The sequence below is a fragment of the Gadus chalcogrammus genome, chromosome 5 (assembly GCF_026213295.1).
Source record: "Gadus chalcogrammus isolate NIFS_2021 chromosome 5, NIFS_Gcha_1.0, whole genome shotgun sequence".
In the NCBI taxonomy this organism is placed as follows: domain Eukaryota; kingdom Metazoa; phylum Chordata; class Actinopteri; order Gadiformes; family Gadidae; genus Gadus; species Gadus chalcogrammus.
The window spans coordinates 5,430,849-5,453,092 of NC_079416.1; the positions used below are offsets into that span (position 1 = coordinate 5,430,849).

Here is a 22,244-nt window from a genome sequence, read left to right on the forward strand (position 1 = left end):
CCCAAACTCAGAAAGCGGAAGATTGCATTCAAACAAAACTGTTAAATAATGCAATGGCAACAAAAAAGCTAAATATCACCAGGGTACCCATCCCTTTCAACATCTAAGGAAGTCAGAAAACACAGTTGATGGTCAAATCTTTAGCTGAAAAGAGAAATGTTTTAATGTGTGTCCAAAACAAATTGAGAAATTCTAAGTGAATTTCAACCAAATCCTCATCTGCACATTACAACTACAATTTGCATAACAAGAAGGCCTTGTTTGAAACTTCTAATTTGACAGTTAGAAAAGGTTTTATAATGTGTTACATTTGCTGGGTATTGCCAATTTGGCTGCTAAGGGTCTATAAGTTAACTATTGTTAATGAAAGCAATAACTTACTCAATGATTCAGGCTTGTTAAAATAATCAACGTTTTGAATTATACGTCATGAATTTATAACAGCATAGCACTAAAGCCTAAACTTGATTATTGGATGTGATTATTGTGACTACTTGTGTTGGAAGGGGGTACTCCAGAGGATAGGAAGTGCAGCTTTGCTTGAATCCTAGGTTGTGTTTTCTCAGACCTCATCAAAACAGACTGGACTCCTTGACACTTATCTACCTGGACAATTCAGCATACCTCTTCTTTTAGGTAAGGACTGTAACCATAGATATGTAGGCAGTTTACCTTTTTTTTTTTTTTCATAACTTTTTACAGTGGTTATATCATTGTATTTGTAGATTTTGGTGAGACATTTTTTTACGTGTATTTACAACATGACTGTTACTAGCAGAAACAACCTCATCTAGCCCTCTCCCATTTTTTCTTATTGATGAATGTTGAACTTTTGAAATTTGCCTGTTCTTTTTTTGTTCTTTTGTAAATATTGTGTAACATGTCGTGTTTTGATTATTTGATATGCAAATGTTTTGAACGAAAAACAGCTCTTTTGTCTAGGCATTTTGTGTTCAGAATAAAACAAAAAGCATGAGACAATTTCAAAGTTAGCGTTTGTTTTTTCTTCATTTTTCTATGAGTATCACAAAAGCTATGCTGGCAAAATGGAATCCATTTTTAGGAAGCTTTTAATTTTAACATTTTATAAATTCTTATTTTTTTTCCATAAAACAATGTTGCTTACAAATAACTACAAGTAATACACAAGTCTTTGACTTAGAAAAAAATAAAACTTTTACATTTGTTTGTTTAAAATAGTCCATGCTATTATAAGCATCACCATCCTTCAAGGATATCCCGCATAATCCAGGGGTCTACATTCTCACACATTCAATATCACAAACAGTATGTGGTTTTCGGTGACACAATCAATTTGAACCATACCAATGATCCTCAAATCTGGATTTAAAAAAGTGTATTTTAAGGTGCTTGGAATGGAATACATATTTGAGGTTGGTACTGTGACTACCTAGGAGTTGTGCTGTGTGATTGGTAGCATTTATTGGCCCAGGTTAACAGGACTGTGTACTAATGTTTGTGGATGAATCTTTGATATATCCTTTTTGCTTTCTCATACCGTACACAACTACGAACACCATCCCATAACACCATATAGTCGTTATGGTGACTTGTGTTGGAGCTACGTTGTCTTCTTCTCTTCACTTTTTCATGATTGAGGAGATATCCAGGAACACACTCTGTTGAAAGACAGGGAATTTAACATTATTGGTGGACGATAGAATATATGGAATATTGAAGACAAAAAAAGTTCTAAAAGTAGAGTAGGCAATTGGGAGAAACCAACCAGAGTAAGCTAGATAAGCCACTCCCTCAAAAACAGTCTAGCTTGCTAGCTTTAGCAATAGGTCTTTTAATGCTTTCTGAAGACTCCAGGCATGTGCAGCACAGGCAGCTCGGTGGGTAGGTAGGTGCACAGACAGGAAGGCAATCCAATCACTCTCTTCAGACTGACTTAAGTGAATGATGACAGCCACAAATACCCTTTTCTTTTTTCGATCAGAGCTATTGATTGATGATTCCAGTCCAAAAATTTAAGGGAATTCAACAAAATTCAGACAAAAAATGCTTCCAAAATAAATTGTCTACCATAGCTTTAATGGATCAAATATCAAATAATGTTAAAAAAAATACTTGTATCACATTTTCTTTCGTTGGTCACATATTCTAAGAAGTAGGGACATTTTCAGGTCAGCTTTCAAGCCATGTCCATACCTTCTGCCTCTCTATCTCTGCTATTGAGAGATAATTGTTGCTTTCCGCTGCACTGTGGCATTTGTATCCCATTTATACCTGGGATTACTGGATGGGATAACTTGCCCTCTATGTCTGAGTCTCTAAATCAAGTGTTATCATAAAAGGCATAATTGATGCTCGAAGCAAAAAGCAGTATTTGAAATCAAAAACTAATCCTAAAAATGTGCATCAAGAAAGATACAAATACACAAATACAACGCGTCAAACATTGCCCTCCTACTTCATATTGGGAATTCATTCATGTTAATATTAGACATGAAGCCGACGTGTGGTGGCTTCTCACTCACCATGGACATCCTGCGCCCTCCAGCAGGGGGCATCATAGGCATGTCCCCCTGCAGAGAGCCCAGCTCGTCAGACTCCTCCGACGAATGGATCGAGGGGCTGCTTGAGCCGCTGATGGTGGACATGCTCTCGGACGGAGGCTTTGCCATGAAGCTGGTCTTCCTGTGGTTCAGATGAAAGAGGTCACTGCCTATCGAGTACTTTCTCTCCACATCCTCCTCCATGTCCCTGGCTGCGAGGCTGGGCCTGTGGGCCATGTTGTACCCCTGAGTCTGGAGCACTCGAGGAGGCTCCATGGGTCGAAGGAGCTCCTCAGGGTATTGAGTCTGCTCCTTTGGCCAGCCTTCTACATTACAAGGAACCGCAGGCCAGACCAGAGGGTGTTGGTCCATCAAGGCCCTGGAGTTTGTCTCTGGGCCTTCATGGGTTTGGAGGCCTTGAGTGGCCCCCTCCTGCCCGGTCTGGTATTGGTTCTGTGGTACCATTGATCCAGGTGCGATGCAGTTTGTCTGATAGTGTCCAAGAGGAGCCAGGCTGTTATGTCTGATTGTTGTTGTTGTCGTTGTCTGCTGGTTAGCTCTGAGCCCCATGTTCTGATGAACTGTGTTCGTCCCTCCCTCAGGAATCCCCTTAAATAAGGTTTGAGTTGACGGTCCGTTATGAGGCGACAAGTGGCGCATAAGACAAAGGTGCTGCAAGGTGCGCTTCTTCTTGGGCTTGTAAATCAAGCTGTCCTCTTCGGAGTACTTATCTCCGTATATCGTCTGCCTGATTTTCCTCACTCCCAGGTGGGATATTTCCAGAAGGTTGAGGAAAAGCGAGACGGCGGCGATGACGAACATGAAGGCCATGAAGATGGTCTTCTCGGTGGGCCGGGAGATGTAACAGTCCACGCTGTTGGGGCACGGCAGCCGCTCGCACTTGTAGAGAGGCTCCAGGCGCAGGCCATAGAGGACATACTGGCCCAGGATGAAGCACACCTCCACCACGGAGCGTGTGAGGATATGGATGATGTAGGTCCTCAGCAAGGAGCCTCTGAGGGGCACCTTCTTCACCCGGCGCTGCTCCTCCAGCCGACGCAGCGCCCTCTCCAGGCGCCGGTGCTCTTCCAGGGCCACCTCCGGCTCGCCCAGCTCGTCGCGCAGCTGGGCACGTCGCCGGTGGCGCTCCTTGTCCAGGAAGCGGATGCGGTAGAGGGCATGGCCCATGTAGACCAGAGAGGGTGCCGACACGAAGATGACCTGCAGCACCCAGAAGCGAACGAGGGAGATGGGGAAGGCACGGTCGTAGCACACAGCCTTGCAGCCCGGCTGGTCAGTGTTACACACAAACTCTGTCTGCTCGTCCTCCCACACATCTTCGGCAGCCACCCCCAGCACCAACATGCGGAAGATGAAGAGGATGGTAAGCCAGATCTTGCCCACGATGGTGGAATGGACATGGACCTCCTCTAGGATGCTGCCCAGCAGGTTCCAGTCACCCATGGTCTCACTGCCACATGCCCTTGGGCTGGAGAGACAAATATGTGTCACACGTATTTATCACAATTCCTTCGTACAATATGGTGTTCTTTTTAACACGGTCATCAAATTAAAAATATCACTTGAAAAGGGGTCGTTTATTCATTTAGAAATGTTCCTAGGGGTTACACTTACAACTATTGTTTTTAACAGTATTGGCTAATGAAGTTGTATATATCACCCATATTATTTAGAAAAGTTTCCAATATGATAAAATAAGGAATGCTTAATTTTTTTAAGAAGACTTAAGAGCATTCCAATACAAATGTTACTATATTAGTTATTCTTTTTTACATTATCAATGGTGGTGATGGTGGCCAAACAGGGATGTCATATATTGGAAGGCTGGGAGTGTACATGACCAACATTAAACTCTAACATTGAAGTCAAAAAGCCAATGCACCAGCTCGCGGGGGAAAAAGACACAACACTTACATTCTCAATGATATGGGTTGTCACTCCGTTTCTTGTTGTAGTTGGCCATGTTGACCATTGCGAAGGTATTCCATCGGAGGAAATAGCCCAACCTGATTACCCCATGGAGAACTTCATAGGTTGAAGTCGCCTTGCACTCGTCCCAAAAACAAATCCCATTCCTTATTTTCTCTCTGACTCTCCCCCTATCCTCTCATTCTCTGTTTTGTGTGCAGTATGGCCGTGCAGACTCTGCTAGTGTGCCCCCCTGTCATTGCATGTAGGGTTTACAGGATGTGACAATTGATTGCCTCTCGACGGGACAATGGCCCATGGCACATCTTGCCAGGCAATTGGTAAGCCCCAATCCCACCCACCCCTGGATGAGTCCATATCCCCCCCCCCCTCCCCCCACGACCCCCCTCCCCATATTCCATCCGCACCAGCAATGCCAGTGCTGGCCTCTAACACCCACCAATCACCGTCGATATCACCCTTGTTGGCGGGGAGAGTGAAAATGTGCTCATTGTTTTGGCGCTCATAACGGCTGCCTTTGTCACCAATTTACTTTGTAGATGTGACCTTTCTAATTGGAGGGGTGAATTCAGGATTTACGTAGCAATTAGTCTATGCATGGTAGCATTAAAAAAATGTAAAGAGCTACTGGATTGTTTGTTGGTGTTATGCCCAGGCTTGGGCATTCCGAGAATTTGGGGCGGATCTTAATTGCACTGTGGATGTCAGGACGGGGGTAAAACGTAGATACATGCATTTGCAATGTTGTTCTTCTGTTTTTTCTGTTCTTCTTTTATTCCAGGTTGGTGAGATTACTGCATAATACCTAAAATTCTGCAGATTTTCTACACTATAAATTTCACATATTAAGGGCCTTCTCCTACCATTAATTAATGATAAATCCGTCCATTATTTGGCTAATTTCCACAAAGCAGCAAAACATTTAGAAAATGTTTGTTCTATGTTCATAACATGAATACTATCCTACCAGAAATGTGTCCTGACCTGATTAGGTTGCTTGTATAATAGGAGGTCTTATACAAGCAACATATAGTGTAATATATATGCCAAAATATATATTATATGCTCAACTTTGGCTCAATAGACCCTTTTCCCAGAGGTGTCATTGTGGGGCGGAAACATTTTTATATCCATAATTTGTTAAAAATACATTAAAAAATCAAATCAAATGCATCACGATGTTAAAGTTATTCCCTCAGTTGTTTCTATTTTGTCATGATTTCGGGCAGTGATGTTGGATACTGTTATAGCTTGGCTGACTAACATGCACTGTGTCTACAACGTGATATATTGATATTGTTCGATTGCCATGGGTGTTGATCTTTGTCTTGTGCGTCTACGTTGTTTTGCGTTGTGTGCGAGTATTGAATCTGTTTGTATTTTGGAATCGGTCTGTAGTAGCCTCTGTGCCCTTTGATGCGCTGTTATTCAATCGTTTTCTAGCTGTAATCATCCACCCTGACCTCACACCGATCCCCCAATTACATTGCGTAAAATCTCATCTGAAAAAAAAAGAGATAGATCCTATACCGCTTTGGACACGCAGTGACCCCTGGCCTGCGTTTGTCCTGCGATGACACCTCGGGAACACGATCTATTGTCCTGTGGTGATGATACGCAGAACCATACTCAAATGTGGCACAATATTACCTTTACCGAGTAGATGTTGTGCATATCAACAATATGATTCATAACACCACACAGGCCACACATTATTTGAACATGATTAACTCCTATTCAGGAGTTACCGTAGGTAAGAACATCATATCACCCCCACCCCACAACTGTTTTTGTAGAGTTACTACATGTGTTTTGCTCCACTCTTCGTTCCACCCCTCAGCGTAGATCAGAGAAAGCTGTGCATCATTATCAAAAGCTAATTAGACCCTTTGTGGTATGGTCGTTTCAGGCTAGGCATGACTCGGAGAGTGGTTAATGTTCAACACGTGGTTTATTTAAACAGAGACACAAGGTCAACGAGCTTGACCTCTGGATGTGGTTCATTAGGCGTCTCTCGAACCCAGGTAAGAATTCCGTTTTTATTGGAATAGGGCGGAATGGTAAATAAGCCATGCCTACAGGTTTAATTTACCCAGGTAAACCTTTGGTCAGTCTTGGCTTGGCTTGGGGGGAAATGGCAGAGGCCATGTTTGTACTGTCTAACCTAACTGCAAACTCATTCAACCAAAATGAAGCATAGACCAAAATAATTTATACCGAGCAGCACTGCAGCCTGTAGTCGTTGGCGTGTGGTGGTGTGTGGATTAGAGTCGCTGAGGTTCAGCCTGTAGTCGTTGGTGTATGGATTAGAGTCATGAGGTTCAGCCTGTAGTCGTTGGTGTGTGGTGGTGTGTGGACACGAGTCGCTGAGGTTCGCGCTCCGCTGCATTAAATGACCAGCCACGTGGCCTGCGGGCGCCTTAATTAGGTTTCCATTGCTCGCTGACAGAGTCGATGTTGCATTGATTCAGATTTTCCCTTCAGCGGCCGCCGCCGCCGCTCGCTGCTGCGATGGAAGCCGACCGTTCCGATGTCACCGCGGGATCATCAGGGTTACGCAACGGCTGGTTCATCAAGTGCTCCGCATCAAGACCGCCCCGGCTGACAGCCCGGGCGGTCTGTTTGTTGACGGTAGGCCTGCCCGTCATGCACACAATACCCTAAGCACGGACGCCACATGATGATGCTGTTTGTTGTCTTCGGTGGGGGGGGGGGTTGTCCTTCGCCCTGCTGTGGTCTGAGGCCGGGTGGTAGAAGGGATTTCTGTTGGTCAGCACAACATGTCCTCATTTGTTATGAGCCATGCGTGTCTCATCGTTTGCTTGGACACAAGACAACGTGTGTGTGTGTGTGGGTAAGAAAAGTAAGGTCGATAAAAGTTATAATGAACATCAATTAAATTCGACGTTGATAGTCCAGATCATTTTCTTTTTCTATTTTCATGAAAGAGTTCAAGGACTTTCCCAACGGTAGATGGTGGTTGTACATTTACTTACTTACAGTTTTTTTCAATTGCTTGAACACTATAGACACATGCTTAGACCAAAGCAACACAACTTGAAGTTTTTGTTTCTATACCTTAAACACATGTAACCATTCCTTAAACAAAAGCGCTGCTTTGCACTTTAGTTGCAATGGTGCAACACACTTGCTCCTTTCTGCAACACACTTGCTCCTGCACACTACACAGTATTTCATACATAAGACACTTAATTCAAAAATGACGTCTCATTGTACAATTGGGAAAACACATCTATTCAAAATCCTAAACACATTGGTTAATTGAGAATACTTTCTTACACACCTTAAAACACTTTCTTCCAAAACTGAACACCAATCAGCCAGCTGCAAAAAGGCCTCAGTTAAGCCATTTTGAGAACTTGCAAGCATGGATGCAGCAAGAGCAAGAGGCAGAGGTAGAGGAGGAAGAGGAGGACAGAGACATAGAGGAGGACGTGGTGGAAGAGGCCGTGCACGGAGCATTATCTCCGATGACATAAGAGCAACTTTGGTGGACCATGTCATACTGTAAACCATGGCCTGCCTATGAGGGAAGCTGGGCAGAGAGTCCACCCTAATCTAAGCCGTTTCACAGTGTCATCCATAATAAGGACATTCCGACTGGAAGACAGGTATGTCTTCAACTCTCTACTTTCTACTCTACTCAGACTGTATCTAGAGTATTTGCAGTACTGTACCATATCACATGTACTGTATTGCAGGGTGGCTAATGCTCCTTTTTGAACGAAAGTGGTAGTTTTGTGATTACTTACATTGAGATGTTTCAGTACTTTCTATGGTATAGACAGTAAAGTACATTATATACAGTACTACTGTAAAAAGAAGCAAACCAATACAGTAACATTTCGTGGTTGCTTTTTTCTATAGAATGACTAGAAGACCTTCTGGGGGCGGACGCCAACGCCTGTTCACCCAACAGCAGAAACTTGCCATTGTGGACCTGGTCCGAGCAAACAATGCAATCCGTCTCAACCAGCTACAGCAACAAATACTTGCAGATAGAGATGTATTCAATAACATAGAGCGAGTGAGCATTTCCACTATCAGACGCATCTTGGTAAAGCACCAAATTACCATGAAGCAATTGTACAGGGTCCCATTTGAGAGAAACAGTGTCAGGGTCAAGGACTTCGACGTGAATATGTACAGGTAAGTGTTATTTTCGGCTTGGAGATGGTGCGTATATGACCGCCAACCTCATGCTTGCATGCCTCTTCTGCAGGCAATGGAACAGGCCTGCGGAGACATCAACATAGGGTCAATGCTTGGATGGATTCGGCACACAAGGCAATATTTTCCCCGATGCTTAGCGGAAGATAATATTGCTTGTGATGTTGATGAGATCCTATGGCCAGACCCCAACAGACGGCAGGGTCCATAAGCCCACCATGCACAATTGCCATGTTTTTCTGTGTTCACAGTACAATAGGGCTTATTTATTTATTTTTGCTCAAACTGTATTTACTGCACTGTAATGTACATTCCTGCAATGTACAGTATTTAGTATTTATTTTGGTTGTGGTGAAAACGTGCCCTCTGTGGAACTGAATAAAAAGTGAACATGAAAGACAGCAGTGTTTTATATAAAGTAGACCAGTGTGTTGCTGCTGATCTGAAAGTGTATTCATATGATGCAAGTGTGTTTCATTTTGACATCAGAGTGCCATTTTTACAAAGAATTGTTAGGTTTCGATAGCCGAGTTTCAATTTGACATAGATGTGAATGGTTTATTTCCCAGTGTTGTTGTCTTATTTGCTTGTGTGTTGAGTTTTGACACAATGAGCCAAATTTTGCAAAACGTGTTCAAGCAATTGAAAAAAACTGTAATATGTGGCCATTAAAAAACATCAAAAAATTGCGACAACCCGCTTGTTTAAATAAACATAAGCAACATAACAAGCAGAATATGACTCTCTCTCTCTCTCTCTCTCTCTCTCTCTCTCTCTCTCTCTCTCTCTCTCTCTCTCTCTCCTCTCCTCTCTCTCTCCTCTCTCTCTCTCTCTCTCTCTCTCTCTCTCTCTCTCTCTCTCTCTCTCTCTCTCTCTCTCTCTCTCTCACTCTCTCTCTCTCTCTCTCTCTCTCTCTCTCTCTCTCTCTCTCTCACTCACTCTCCTCACTCACTCACTCACTCACTCACTCACTCACACTCACTCACTCACTCACTCACTCACTCACTCACTCACTCACTCACTCACTCACTCACTCACTCACTCACTCACTCACTCACTCACTCACTCACTCACACACACACACACACTCCATGATGGGATGGTAGGCATGTGATGCGACTGACACTAAATCATTAGTGCATTATAGAACTTCATGGATCCATGGTCCACTCACGAGTCATTGCTCTGGTGACCTTTCATAACATGTCACATCATACAAAGTATACCAGAGGATCGGGAACAAGAGTCAGGAAACAAAGAAACACTGAGCATTGGTTATGGGCAGAGAGGAAGAGCAAGAACAACATTCTCCCTCTGTGTTTCTGACTTTAACTCTCTCCTTTGTTTTTGTGGATGACAACATGCCAATCATTGGTGTGGCAGTCAATGGGTTTCGGGGGAGGGAACTGGTGGAGTGGGCGGTGGCCCCAGAGCGCTCTAGGCCTTGTCATTGGCTGTCAGCCGCTGGATCTCCTCTTCCAGGGCGGTGATTCGCTGCAGGAGCCGCCTCATGTCCTGCTGTGCCCTCAGCTCTGCCTGTCGCTTGGCCTCCTGCACCTTGCTCTCGTACCAGCGCTCCAGCTGGGCCGACACCGCCTCGAAGAACCGCTGAGTCACCTGGCAAAGGGGGACGAAGGTTAGGGTGTCCAACATTTGTTTCCTACAATATAGATACAATGAGGGGGCCTTTTTAAATGGCAAACACTTCCAACCACGGGAAATCAGCTCAGGAGGTGGCGTCATTAATCACAGCCGATTTTCCTACTATAACTAGTTAGGCCCTGAACTTTTGAATCTGTTTCATTGAGTAGGCAGTGACCTTTGAATCTACTTCCAGGGTATACATCCAGTCCAGTTGCACTCAAACGTTGCCTTCAGCAGACTGTCTTTTAGTTAAAACTCGTTGTCCTCATTTTTTAAAGGTTAACCATCCAGCTTGGCCATTTACTAATATCAGAGGGTACTGCTTCAGACATGTTCAAACTTCAAAAATCCTAGAACACAACATCAAGTTGGTCCATCTTTTCAGGATTCCCTCCCCCCCCAACCCTCATAAACTCACTTCAACAGCTTGCCGATGGTTCCTTTCCTGGATTAACGTTTGCCGGTCGGTACAGACCCCCAGCATAGCGTCGTTGTCAGTGCTTGTGCCAGCGGTAGCCCGCCCACGGGCCAGCACGGGTTCACTAAGCCGTCTCTTGCAGGCCCAGCCGTAGCTCCTGTGTCCTAACCGCTGGCCCCGGGTCGCCAGTATCTCGGCCTTTCCGGGCTTGGCTGGGACAGCAAACAAGCTACTGCTGCTACTGCCACTGGTGGATCTGCCCCTGGCCCTCCCCAAGCCTACGACGGCCGGAGGAACCACCGAACCCCGGAGCGTCACTCCCGGAAGCCGCCAGCAGGAGTCAGCAGAGCTCACTGGCAGGCCTGAAAATAGAGTTGTCATTATGTCAGGTCTATAGTTTTGGATAAAAACCCAGCCTGGGACCACTCCACGTTGATCTCAAAGTTCTTGCCCTCTGGTGTCTGGTGGTTGTGGTCGTCATTGGCCAGGGTGGAGGAGGAGGGAAGACTGGGGAGACCGCTGACGTAGGTGGCCAGGGAGGAGCTGTTGCTGCTGCTGTCGTCTCCAGGCACCACATCCAGCAGAGGGAGGGTCGACTCCAGCAGGTCAGACTCTGCCACAGAGACCTCCACAGAGGGTGACTGGAGCAGAGCGTAAGGCTCGGGGCTGGACGGGAGATCCATGTCCCTCATCCGGGACATGCACCACCGCTTGAGGTCCCGGCTCATCGCTGCCTGCTTGTGAGGGGGAAAACATCACCCACCACACAACGTATTAAGAAGCTGGTTTTATTATACTGCTATATGAGATCGAGGCAGGCCAAGCCAAGAGATAACTATGAGTGGTTTAATTTCGTCAACTGGCAGCTAAGTGAAGTGTGCCACTCCCGTACCTGGCTCCTTATGGCTTCTTCTCTGGCCTGTTCGGCATGCTGGTCTATCCTGTAGAGCATGGCTTCTCTCTCTGTGGCCGCTCTCTCCTGATTCACCATGTCCAACACTTTGATCTGAAAGAATACATCAATAGATCAAGGTATAGCATGCTGCATCTCAGTTAAGCAATGGTGGGCTGCATTTAAGAAACCTTAATCCTTTATTTTGGACGAGAAGTTAAATCAAAGATCTGACTTCCTGTGGTCACTAAGGATCCCATGGCACAGGTCAAAGTGTAGGTAGGGGTGCTAGCCCCAGTATTGGTTCAATTTCCAACCTGGCTCTAGCACCAACATGGCCGCCTAATCATCCCCTGGTCTATGATTGGATAGTATCTTTTCTCACCTCTCCAGTGCTATTGCTGGTGCATAATGGCTGCCCTGCATCAACGAGCTGGGTGCTACACACTGGTAATAGATGTTAAGCACTTTGTTAAGCACAATGTTAAGCACTTAGAGTGCCCTGAAAAGGGCTACACAAATGCAATTCAATGTAGGTTAGAAGTAGATGATATGTGGTTGGAAATCTTGAGACTCTCCCCTGCTTTATGGAAACACTGCCTGATGAAGTCAGTTTACCTGACGTAGGTTCCTGCGGTGCAGCCTTCCCAGCTGGACATTGAACTGGTCCTGCAAGCTCACGATGTGCCACTTCATCTCCTCCTGGGTGGCTCGGATCTGGCCCCCCAGCTTCCTGAAGCGGGCCCTACAGTGGCTCCCTCTGGCAGGAGCCTGGCACATCCCACCACCACCCCAGCCCACCACGCAAACCCAACCGTAGATGGACAGTTGATGGCATATACGTTTATAACACCTTCTTATTGTGTGTTATTTATCTTTCACATAGGTTTTAAAACATATTTTATCCTCCGCCGCCATATTTGTCGGTATATTTTCATCTCTGGTCGTTCTAATGTTTTAATTAAGAAGCGTCAAGGCAATATGGAGCCGCGTTGAGATGCTGGTCAAAGTCTGTTACATAAACAATTCAAAGATTCCTGGGTTCATCTTGATAGCTTAGACGTGACACTGAGACACCGACCTGTCGTACCGTGCCGTGTCTGTCTCGGAAGAGTGTGTATAGCTGATAGGCCCTGGTCTTCGGAGGTTCCCTGCAGTTGCCGGACGGGAGAAGTCCTTTCCTCCTTTGGGTCTCTGAAGGGACTCCCTCTCCACTCCCTGCATGATCTTCATTCAAGGCCTGGGAATGACACATGCTACTACTTTCACTTTGTTTGCTTTTACTCCATCTTGGGACCACTGTTATTCAACCTTTACATACTTGGTCAAATCATAAAAAATAACTCAATCTCCTACCATAGCAATGCTGATGACACCCAAATGTACCTAGCTCTGTCATCAAATGACTACAGCCCCCTTGACTCCCTTTGCAACTGTATAGAACAAATTAATAACTGGATGTCCCGGTATTTCCTTCAGCTGAACCAAGATAAAACTGAAGTGATCGTATTTGGTCAAAAGGAAGAAAGACACAAAGTCACTGCAGTGTTTCCCCCATAAAATGTCTTAGTCAAGGTGGCACTGTTTTGAACCGTATCACCGATGCATTATTTACCTTTATTTTTGGTACTTGATGGAAGTATGTTTTCCTTCCCTATGGGAGTTTTGTACTTTTTTAATGCATAATAATTCAAAGAAATATATTTTAAAAAAAATATATATTTTTTTTTATATATATGTATTTTTTTATACATTGGTATTCAAGGCAGGGCCCTATTGTTGCTACGGCGGCCGCCTTAACCATACTGTGCTGGGGGAAACACTGCACTGCTATTCTGGATTCTAAGGGACTCGAGGTAAAACAAGTAGTGAAGATCTTGTCTGTCTATATTGACAGTGATCTACATTTTAACTGCCACATAAAATCAACCACTAAATCAGCATTTTATCACCTTAGAAATATAGCTAAACTGAGGAATTTTAAGGCAAAAAATCTAAAAAGCTATTAAGAAGCTTCAATTCTTACAAAATGTATCAGCCAGAATTCTAACAAAAACAAGAAGAACGAATCATATTGCCCCCATACTAAAATCTCTACACTGGCCTCCTGTATGACACAGAATTGACTTCAAGGCACTATTTCGGATTACGACAGTTTTCTGCTAATTCCTGTTTCATGTTTTTATCGCTATGCCCTTTTATAGTTTTACAAATGTATATTTGTCTGCACATGTAGATATTCACTTAATTTTATATCTTTATATCTAATGCTTATAGCTACAGTTTTGCACTTCCATTCATGCATATATGTATATATATGTACATTTTATTTTGTTTTCATCTTCACATACACATTCAGTTGCCTTTTTGTTTATGAAGTGGACTATACAAAATAAACTTGACCTGAATTGAATTACTGATGTATGACATTACATTGCTGGTCATTTTCAGGTGTGGTCCTGATGAAGGATGGGGCTATTTTTAGGGTATTTAAGCCTCTTTTCGTATCCGAAAAGATCTGATATAGATCTCCGTGCAACTCTACCCCACTCCCTCGGCCGTGCGGTCCTCCGGCGGTGAGGGCGGCCATCTTGCGGCGACGGTGGGGATGACAATGGTAGCCAGTCGCGAAGACCGTCGGTCGGGTGGCCCTCGGTCGGGTGGCCCTCAGTCTGGTAGCCCTCGGCACAGAGTCTAGCTCGTTGTCTTCGGCGGACGAGGCGCTCTCCTGTTCAGAGTAGATGTAACAAGACACAGTGGTGGAATGAAGTAGCCTCTTTTTTTTCTGGCTCCTCTTCCCTGCCCTGTAGTAGCCTAATATTTTTAGTCTTTCTAGCTCATAACATTATCTCTGAATGAGAATATTTTCATTGATGTATGGAAGAATGCATGTATTTTCTAAGTTATAAGACAAAACAAGCCAACAGCTCAATTTTTATGATAATGTATCAATGGATTGGTGGAAACCCCATTTGAATAAAATAATACGTCCAATAGGACAACATGCTAACTTGACAAGAAAAGCTCTGTGGTAGAGGCGGAGTATTTGACTCCTCCTTAACAAAGTACACACCCTTTTAGCCAGTGTGTCGACACTATTGACGGACTGGGTCCTACGCTCGGCCCTCACTCTCTCTCTCTGCTTCCTTATCGTTCTTCCTCGCATGAAGCGATGCACCTGGAAAGCAAAAGATAATTAGAGTCTGGTTAGCCATTTTTATTTTATTTTTTTATTGTTAAACACATGTGTTTTGGTCCATGTTATTTACAAATACTGATAAAGTTCAAATTCAAGTCATTTTATTTCTTCAAATGCACAACGTCATTCTCAATGAGATTTTGGTAGCCCAAGCTCTCCTTAACAGTGTAAATAATGAAAATTAAAATGGTATCAGAAGATAAAAATATTATGGTACAGTGCACTTAAGAACAAAATAAGAGAAAGATGTTTAAATAAATCTAGAATATATGTACAGTATATATATATATATATATATATGTACAGTCAGCATGCAAGACTGCAACCGTGCTAGCGCCATCTTGGAATAAAGTTAATTTACCAATGTGAACTAGAAAATGTCATCATTGTTTAGTTGGCTCAACTCGCTCAACTCATCGACTCGTTTGTTTGTGGAACCAACAGTGCAGTGTTCATTGTGCCATTGGTTGCCTTGAAGCGGCGGTTGTATGATGTGAGAGATGTACAGCGGTCGGGCAGAAGAGCGTGTGGTTCTGAAACAACCTCCCGCTCAGCGTAGAGATGGACCCACCTGGGGAGCCCGGGCGAGGACCAACGCTGCCTCTGTGCTGTTGTTTTCCTTCGCTCTGTCCAGAGCCGTCCTGCCTGCCTGGAGAGAGAGTGGGGAGGGATGGGGGGAGCCCGTCAAACTAAACGCTTCAGTATTCAGCCAAACAACTTGCTCTTTAAACCCGCTACATGCAAATTTGACAAGAAACAGAGAAGAGAGATCCTAACAATTGACTTAGACGAGACAAGAGGGTGAAAGACAAGTTAGTGTTTGAATGCGTGCAGTGGATGAGGTGAGAGACCCACGTTGTTCCGGACGTTCCCGTCTCCTCCAGCCTCCAGCAGCAGCTGGATGCTCCTCTTGTGGTTGAGCGCTGCGGCCGTGTGCAGGGCCGTGTCCCCCTCCTGGGGGGTCATCACAACCAGGGTCAGCGGAATGAGGGCCTTTGGTTAAGGACTGCTGAGGAAGTGCATGGACGTATCTGGTACTTAAAGGGCGCTCCCTGAATCGAATAAATAGTCTGGACTTATTTGGACTCGTAATACTGACCTCATTGAGATCGGTGGAGTGCACATCATGTATTTTGCTCTGCCCTGTGTGTGTGTGTGCGTGCGTGCATGTTTTTGAGCGCATGCGATTGTGCATTTGAGTGCATGTGTGTGTGCGTGCGTTTACAAGAACACTTAGGATGCCGACTGAATTAATCAATTCAAGTGCATGCCAAGACATAAGCCTGGCCAGGCCAACGTAAACGCTGATGGAAACAAACCCCTCGTCAAATTGATTAATATCGACATAGCATCAAGGAGCATTGACATCGCACAATGTCAGTTGTGCGTTGTCATTCTAGGAGGAATACACACAGTACCTGGTTCTGCTCCGTCACAGAGCACAGTGTGCTCAGCAGAAGCTTCAGCACCTTGACGTTGTCGTAACGAGAGGATACATGCAGGCAGGTGTCCCCTATCTGAAAACCACCATACAGAGTCCTCTTTATCTCATTGTAGGTTAGAGGCACCGCTTCTCCTGTGAGGCAACAGACTGATACCATGCTACACACAGGGAGAACAGGTGGGTATAAAAGACTGATGGATCCTTGAGGAAATGAGCCAGGCTTCACTTAAACATCTGAGGTCAATATAATTTGGCAAAATTACTTATCTTCTGCCGAGTGTGTGTGTGTGTGTGTGTGTGTGTGTGTGTGTGTGTGTGTGTGTGTGTGTGTGTGTGTGTGTGTGTGTGTGTTGGTAACTCGCCTTGTTCTTGGCGTCAGCCGCTGAACCTCCGAGCAGCAAGACGCGTGCACTCTGAGCGTGTGCGTTCTGACACGCAAGATGTAGAGCCGTGTTGCCGGCCTGCAAGAAGGGAAGGAACATCATTTACCTTCAGTCAAATGTCAACACTCATCCCAGTACGACATCCTCCGATATTAAATACATGTTGAAAAACGGTTTCAATCAGAACACAGTGTGGGTCCTTCATCCTTATCACTGAAGCACCTCATCGATGATCGTCTCCTCTCATATAAAACGTAAAATGTGAACGTTCTAGGCAAAATACATTCACGATTTTAGACCAAGACCACCATAATTACGACTTTGTGTTACGCATTGTTACTCGGAAATTCAAATGTGTACGCCTGATTTCTAGGCATCTCAAGCAGACAAATCTAATTTATCGGATGAATACGTTTTGCTTCACGTGTGGCCAATTTCGTTTTAGTACACATTGAAGAACGGAAACGACAAGCCCAGGAGCATTCCGATACAATATCAAGGAGACTGCCTATTTGTCAACGTTGGGGGAATGTAATGTGTGGTTCTCAATAAGGTCATCTTGCTGGATGATCCGGTTGGATCACTTAAAAGGTTTAGCTACTGCATTACATGAAGTGTTCCATCCACCATCCTCTATGCTTTCATCACTCAGGTTTTCTCCGTACTACATGACATCTCGGCTGTCTCTAACCTTATTTTTGACGTTAACATCTGCTCCTGCCTTGACCAGTAGTTTGACACACTGGTAGAAGCCGTGCCAGGACACCTCGTGGAGGGCTGTGTTGCCATCCTATAATACAAACACAAAGTTTCCATACTACATTAATGTAACTCAGCATTATATACACACACACACACACACTCACATGCACACACACACACACACACACACAAGCTAGAGTCTACTTCTAAATAGGCTGAATCTTAATTATACTGATATTTGTATACTAGTGTATTTGGCTGCACAATGTGTTGTTCTGGCGTAATGATGTGAGTTTCCCCTATAACCGCACCACACATCCCCAGTCCCGGTGCATGCTTGTATACTATATCTCCCTTTAATTGTCATTGATTAAATTATATTATATTTCATAAATTGTATCCGGACAGTTTTTTGTCTTTTTCCCTGCCATGCTCCCTTCTTAGTGCAATAAACATGCATCCTTATTTTCTTAGTCCACAAGGGCTCATGCAAAAAAAATAAAAATCAAATACTAAGATTCACTACCGCAAAGATTCTTTATCTGAATACTGGTTGCACATTTCCAATACTCAAACATACAAACCTCTGGTGCAGTCACCGCTAGGACTTAGATAAAAGATGCACGACAGTACTGATACCAAAGATAGGCTGATACTGATACCCAGAACCAGGTGTCGGCTCTCACTCACCACCACGATACATGGCTCCGATAGAACTCACCCGTTCCTGTAGGTTCAGGGCGCAGCCTCCCTGGACCAGGGCAGCCATGGCGTCGCTGTTGCCCGCGGCGGCTGCCCTGTGCAGTGCCGTCCGGTGGCCCTGGGCCGGGCAGGGGGGCCGGGTCTGATGCTGGGGGACGTGCTTTGACGCCGGCTCGCTCATCACTACCATCATCACCAGGCACAAAGAAGCGGCAAGCAGAGGTGTGTGTGTGTGTGCAGGGCATGCATCCAGATGTTGTGCCCTCACACGCTTAGGGGTTCATGCACATGTATCAGAAGGGGAATTGATATTGGAGTATAAAACAGACAATTATATTATCCTTACTGCTGGAGCCATGTGTGGATCGAAACTTGGAATTCTATTCAATTTAGGCTGATTTTCATGTTAAGGGTTTGCTCAGATGTTTGTGGCCGGTTTGCTCAGACCCCAACTAAATTGCTGTCATTATCTGTGACATGATTTTTGTTCAACTCACCCCCTCTTGCGGTGTAGGCAAGTTGAAATAGAAATCGGGCATTTGGCGAGCCATTGACATCCATTGTCCATAGCTAGTGGATAGTAGCTTCCAAAGCTGTGTCTTGCCTTTGTTCAACACAGGTAAGCAAACACAAACTACTCTGGCTAGGTTGTTAACTCTTTTTGTTCACCCAAGCAAACAAATCCACAAGTTTAGATTACGTGTAAACAAACCACTATGCATGCCGACAGACTTGCAAACTGAGATGTGCAGTTACAATTCTGAGCGAAGATAGTCACTGTGTCTCATTCAGTGTGAAAACTCTGACTTCTGGGTACAGAGCATCATTTCAATAAGTTGATAGGGTTAGAGTAGGAGGGGGTGTTTTTGAACTGATTGCAGGTTTGATCTTAGTTGTGTCCATGTTTCCATTTGTGTTGAGAATGTTAACTGAACACAAATGTCCCTTTTTCCCCCCTGCTCTGTGAAGGTTTGCACCAAGTTCATCTCTGATTGGTCGAGCTTTGAATAGAAACAGGATTTTGCATTGTTGTAGACAGCCAGACACGAGAGATAAAAGGAGGCAACCAGCAGAGAACAAGAGACTATCTTCAGTTGATTGCGATGCTGCCACCACTCTACACAATTTGATTGTTTTGCAACATCTTTTTCACATGGATGTATCTTTTTTTTTTTTTTTTACATATTTTAATTTTCAATGGAGTAGACTCAACCTTGTGATTCTATTTCTTGATTTGCTCGTTGATTCATGACGATTTTGGTTGAGACACACTATAGCCTACTGGGTAAATGTTACCATTATGTATAAACCCAGGTTGCTCTGCATTCTGAATGAGGCTATGTGGAAGTTCTCTTATACATGTTCTATGCAGAACTGTAAATCCAGCTTTATGCATTGATCTAATTCATCACATGCCCATTAATCAGATTTGTCCTACCTTCATGGAAGGGATGCCCTCTGCTCCCGAATGCTCAGAAGTGGAGTCTTTGGTGGACACTTCAGTAGAGTTGCTTTCTGAAATTATTTTAGATAAGGTAAAAAAAAAATAGCAGTAATAGACACAGATGATTGCAAGCTAACCTCTTACATCCTCTTAGATTTTCATCTGGTACTAGATGATTCTGAGTTGTTAATCTCTCTCTCTCTCTCTCTCTCTCTCTCTCTCTCTTTCTCTCTCTCTCTCTCTCTCTCTCTCTCTCTCTCTCTCTCATTGTGTCACAATCAGTCCACTACTAGATGATTCTCTCTCTCTCTCTCTCTCTCTCTCTCTCTCTCTCTCTCTCTCTCTCTCTCTCTCTCTCTCTCTCTCTCTCTCTCTCTCTCTCTCTCTCATTGTGTCACAATCAGTCCACTAAGAACCAGGCTGTCTGCATCCAGGATTGGAGAAGAATGTTGGGAGCAACAGCTGCCCTACAGTATGCTCACCTTGGGATCACAGTTCAGGTATTACATGTACTGGAATTTGCGGGTAGGAACCTGAGAAGAAGGTTAATAGAGCGATAGAAAGAGAGGATGTTTATGATTTATCTTAACACTATTTCAGAGGGATTTCCCCAAGCAACATCCCATATGTTGCTTGGGGAAAATCCCTCTGAAATAGTGTTAAGATTAAATTAGTTATTTTTACTCTGGGTTCTATCACTGGAGCTAAGAGAATCTAGAACTTCTTGCTTCCATTAGGTAGACTGTTTAGTGCTCTTTTTTAATTTAGATACTGACCTCTACCCAGATGCCAGTACATTTGAATCAAAATGTTGTTGTTGAATGTCAACTATCAGCTTCTAGTAGTTGATTTTATGTCACAATTGCACAACATAAGCGCTGATTCCAGCGGTGCACAGACTTGGAGTGGATGGAAATATGGACCATTTGAGCATTGAATGTGCAGAGTTGAGTTGTGTTGAGACAAGTTAAGATTTAAGTTTTCTTGGTTGATTTAAATGATTTAAGTCCCTGTTGGTGAGAGACAAGTGAAATGGATGGTAGGTTAAAGTTTAGATATGTTTTGCAGAAATAAATAGATTTTTCGTATGAAATGCCTTATGTATGTATGTCCTATATTAAGGCCTTCGTGCATGCAGGCACTCACCAAAGATCAGCACGCACACATTGTCACAGATACAGACACACACACACACACACACACACACACACACACACACACACACACACACACACACACACACACACACACACACACACACACAGAGCTTCCTCTTGAACTTATAACATTTTGTATGTGCACAGAACTTGTTTCTATGAACATTCTTACTGTACCAACAGCGATATGATTGTTTCACTTTCTTCTCACAAATGTACTTATTGTAAGTCACTTTGGATAAAAGCATCTGCTAAGTGTCCTAAATGTAGATGCAAAATGTAATGAATCTTTTCTGTTAAGCGTTTGACCCCGACGCCAAAGGATTTCCATGTAGTGTGTCCACATGGTCAGAGACCCCATTACTATGGCTTCTGCAGGCCCAGGGTTAATCTGCATGCTTTGTGGCTGATTATGAAGCAAGTCTTAATGCACGACCCTGTGTGCACACAAAGCAGCTTGAGTCAGGGATCATGTGCTGGATTATTATTTTCTGTGACGCTCTGTAGCCCGACAAGCCCGCTTGAAGCGCTGAGCGATGTTGTTTTGGGTTTTCTGTTGACCGAAATTGGGTAATGGCCAGGACAAACAAACAGCAGGCAATATCCCTCCTCATACTTTTTTATTTAAGTTTATTTGAAATAAAAAATGCTTAATAGTTGTTTTTTTATAAATCCTACTATTTTGTCTTCAACAAATGGCCAAGCTTGCTAGCTTTCATTAAACCATTATAAAATAACTGCATATAAATAACTAAATTTGTGCTATTTATAAAAACTATAGGCTTACACTGGGTATACTTTTTTGTTGCATGACTGCACAGTATATTTTTCTTTGTCTATTGATTTGTGTCTTATTATTTGAATACATTTAGTATCAGCATTGACCTATATACACATCTTGTGTGCTCCTGTCCTGTGCAGGTCATGTTAGTGTCTAAGTTAATTGTGCTGCATGTTTGTGTTTTTATGCTGCTGTATATGTTTGTGCTGCGTGTTTATGCTTTAGGCTGCTGTATGTCTGTGCTGCATGTTTGTGCTTTTTGCTGCTATATATGTTTGTTCTGCATGTTTGTGTTCTATGCTGCTGAATGTGTTTTTATTGTAGGTGCATTTGTCCAGCTCTAATCTACTGTTTTGTGCACTTTCCTAAAATGTTTAATGTACACTGTGTTTTATTGTCTGCTTATTTTATTGTTTGTTTGCCATTGTCTGTCAATTCATTCTTACAACTAGGGCTGAACGATTTTAAGAAAAAATTGAAATTGCGATTTTTCTGGTAGAGATTGCGGTTTCGATTTCAACCACGATTTATTTTCTTTAAATCAAGTTTCAGTATAAATTAATATAACCAATGAATTCCATTAAGGTAATGCAATAATGAAAACTGCTGGCAACAGATTTCAAATGCAAGACTGTTTATTCAAGTACCTAAGAAACAACAACCAAAAAAGTCAAATAAAAAGGGAGCCCTCTTTCTTAAGTAAACTTGCTTCAATGGCTCATCAGCATCAAAATAATTGCACTTTTCTAAAATAAAAAAAATAAATAAAAAAATAAATAATAATAATAATAAAAAAAACGCAGCTTTGACGATCC

General features: G+C 43.6%; 2 protein-coding genes across 2 annotated transcripts; both read right to left on the bottom strand.

The window, feature by feature from the left end:
• Nucleotides 1-1,534: 1,534 nt before the first annotated feature.
• Nucleotides 1,535-3,986, bottom strand: gja10a (gap junction protein alpha 10 a). The gene is made up of 2 exons (XM_056590619.1): nt 2,505-3,986; nt 1,535-1,640 (listed from the first exon to the last, which is right to left on the bottom strand). Exons 1-2 carry the CDS (start codon nt 3,984-3,986, stop codon nt 1,602-1,604), a joined length of 1,521 nt encoding a protein of 506 aa, XP_056446594.1. The 3' UTR covers nt 1,535-1,601.
• A 6,114-nt stretch (nt 3,987-10,100) lies between these two features.
• Nucleotides 10,101-18,237, bottom strand: ankrd6a (ankyrin repeat domain 6a). Its single transcript, XM_056590620.1, has 13 exons — nt 18,067-18,237; nt 17,335-17,433; nt 16,619-16,721; nt 16,235-16,329; nt 15,672-15,770; nt 15,388-15,465; nt 14,691-14,795; nt 14,163-14,345; nt 12,699-12,857; nt 12,236-12,388; nt 11,177-11,462; nt 10,726-11,087; nt 10,101-10,280 (listed from the first exon to the last, which is right to left on the bottom strand). Exons 1-13 carry the CDS (start codon nt 18,235-18,237, stop codon nt 10,101-10,103), a joined length of 2,073 nt encoding a protein of 690 aa, XP_056446595.1.
• Between the last annotated feature and the right edge of the window lie 4,007 nt (nt 18,238-22,244).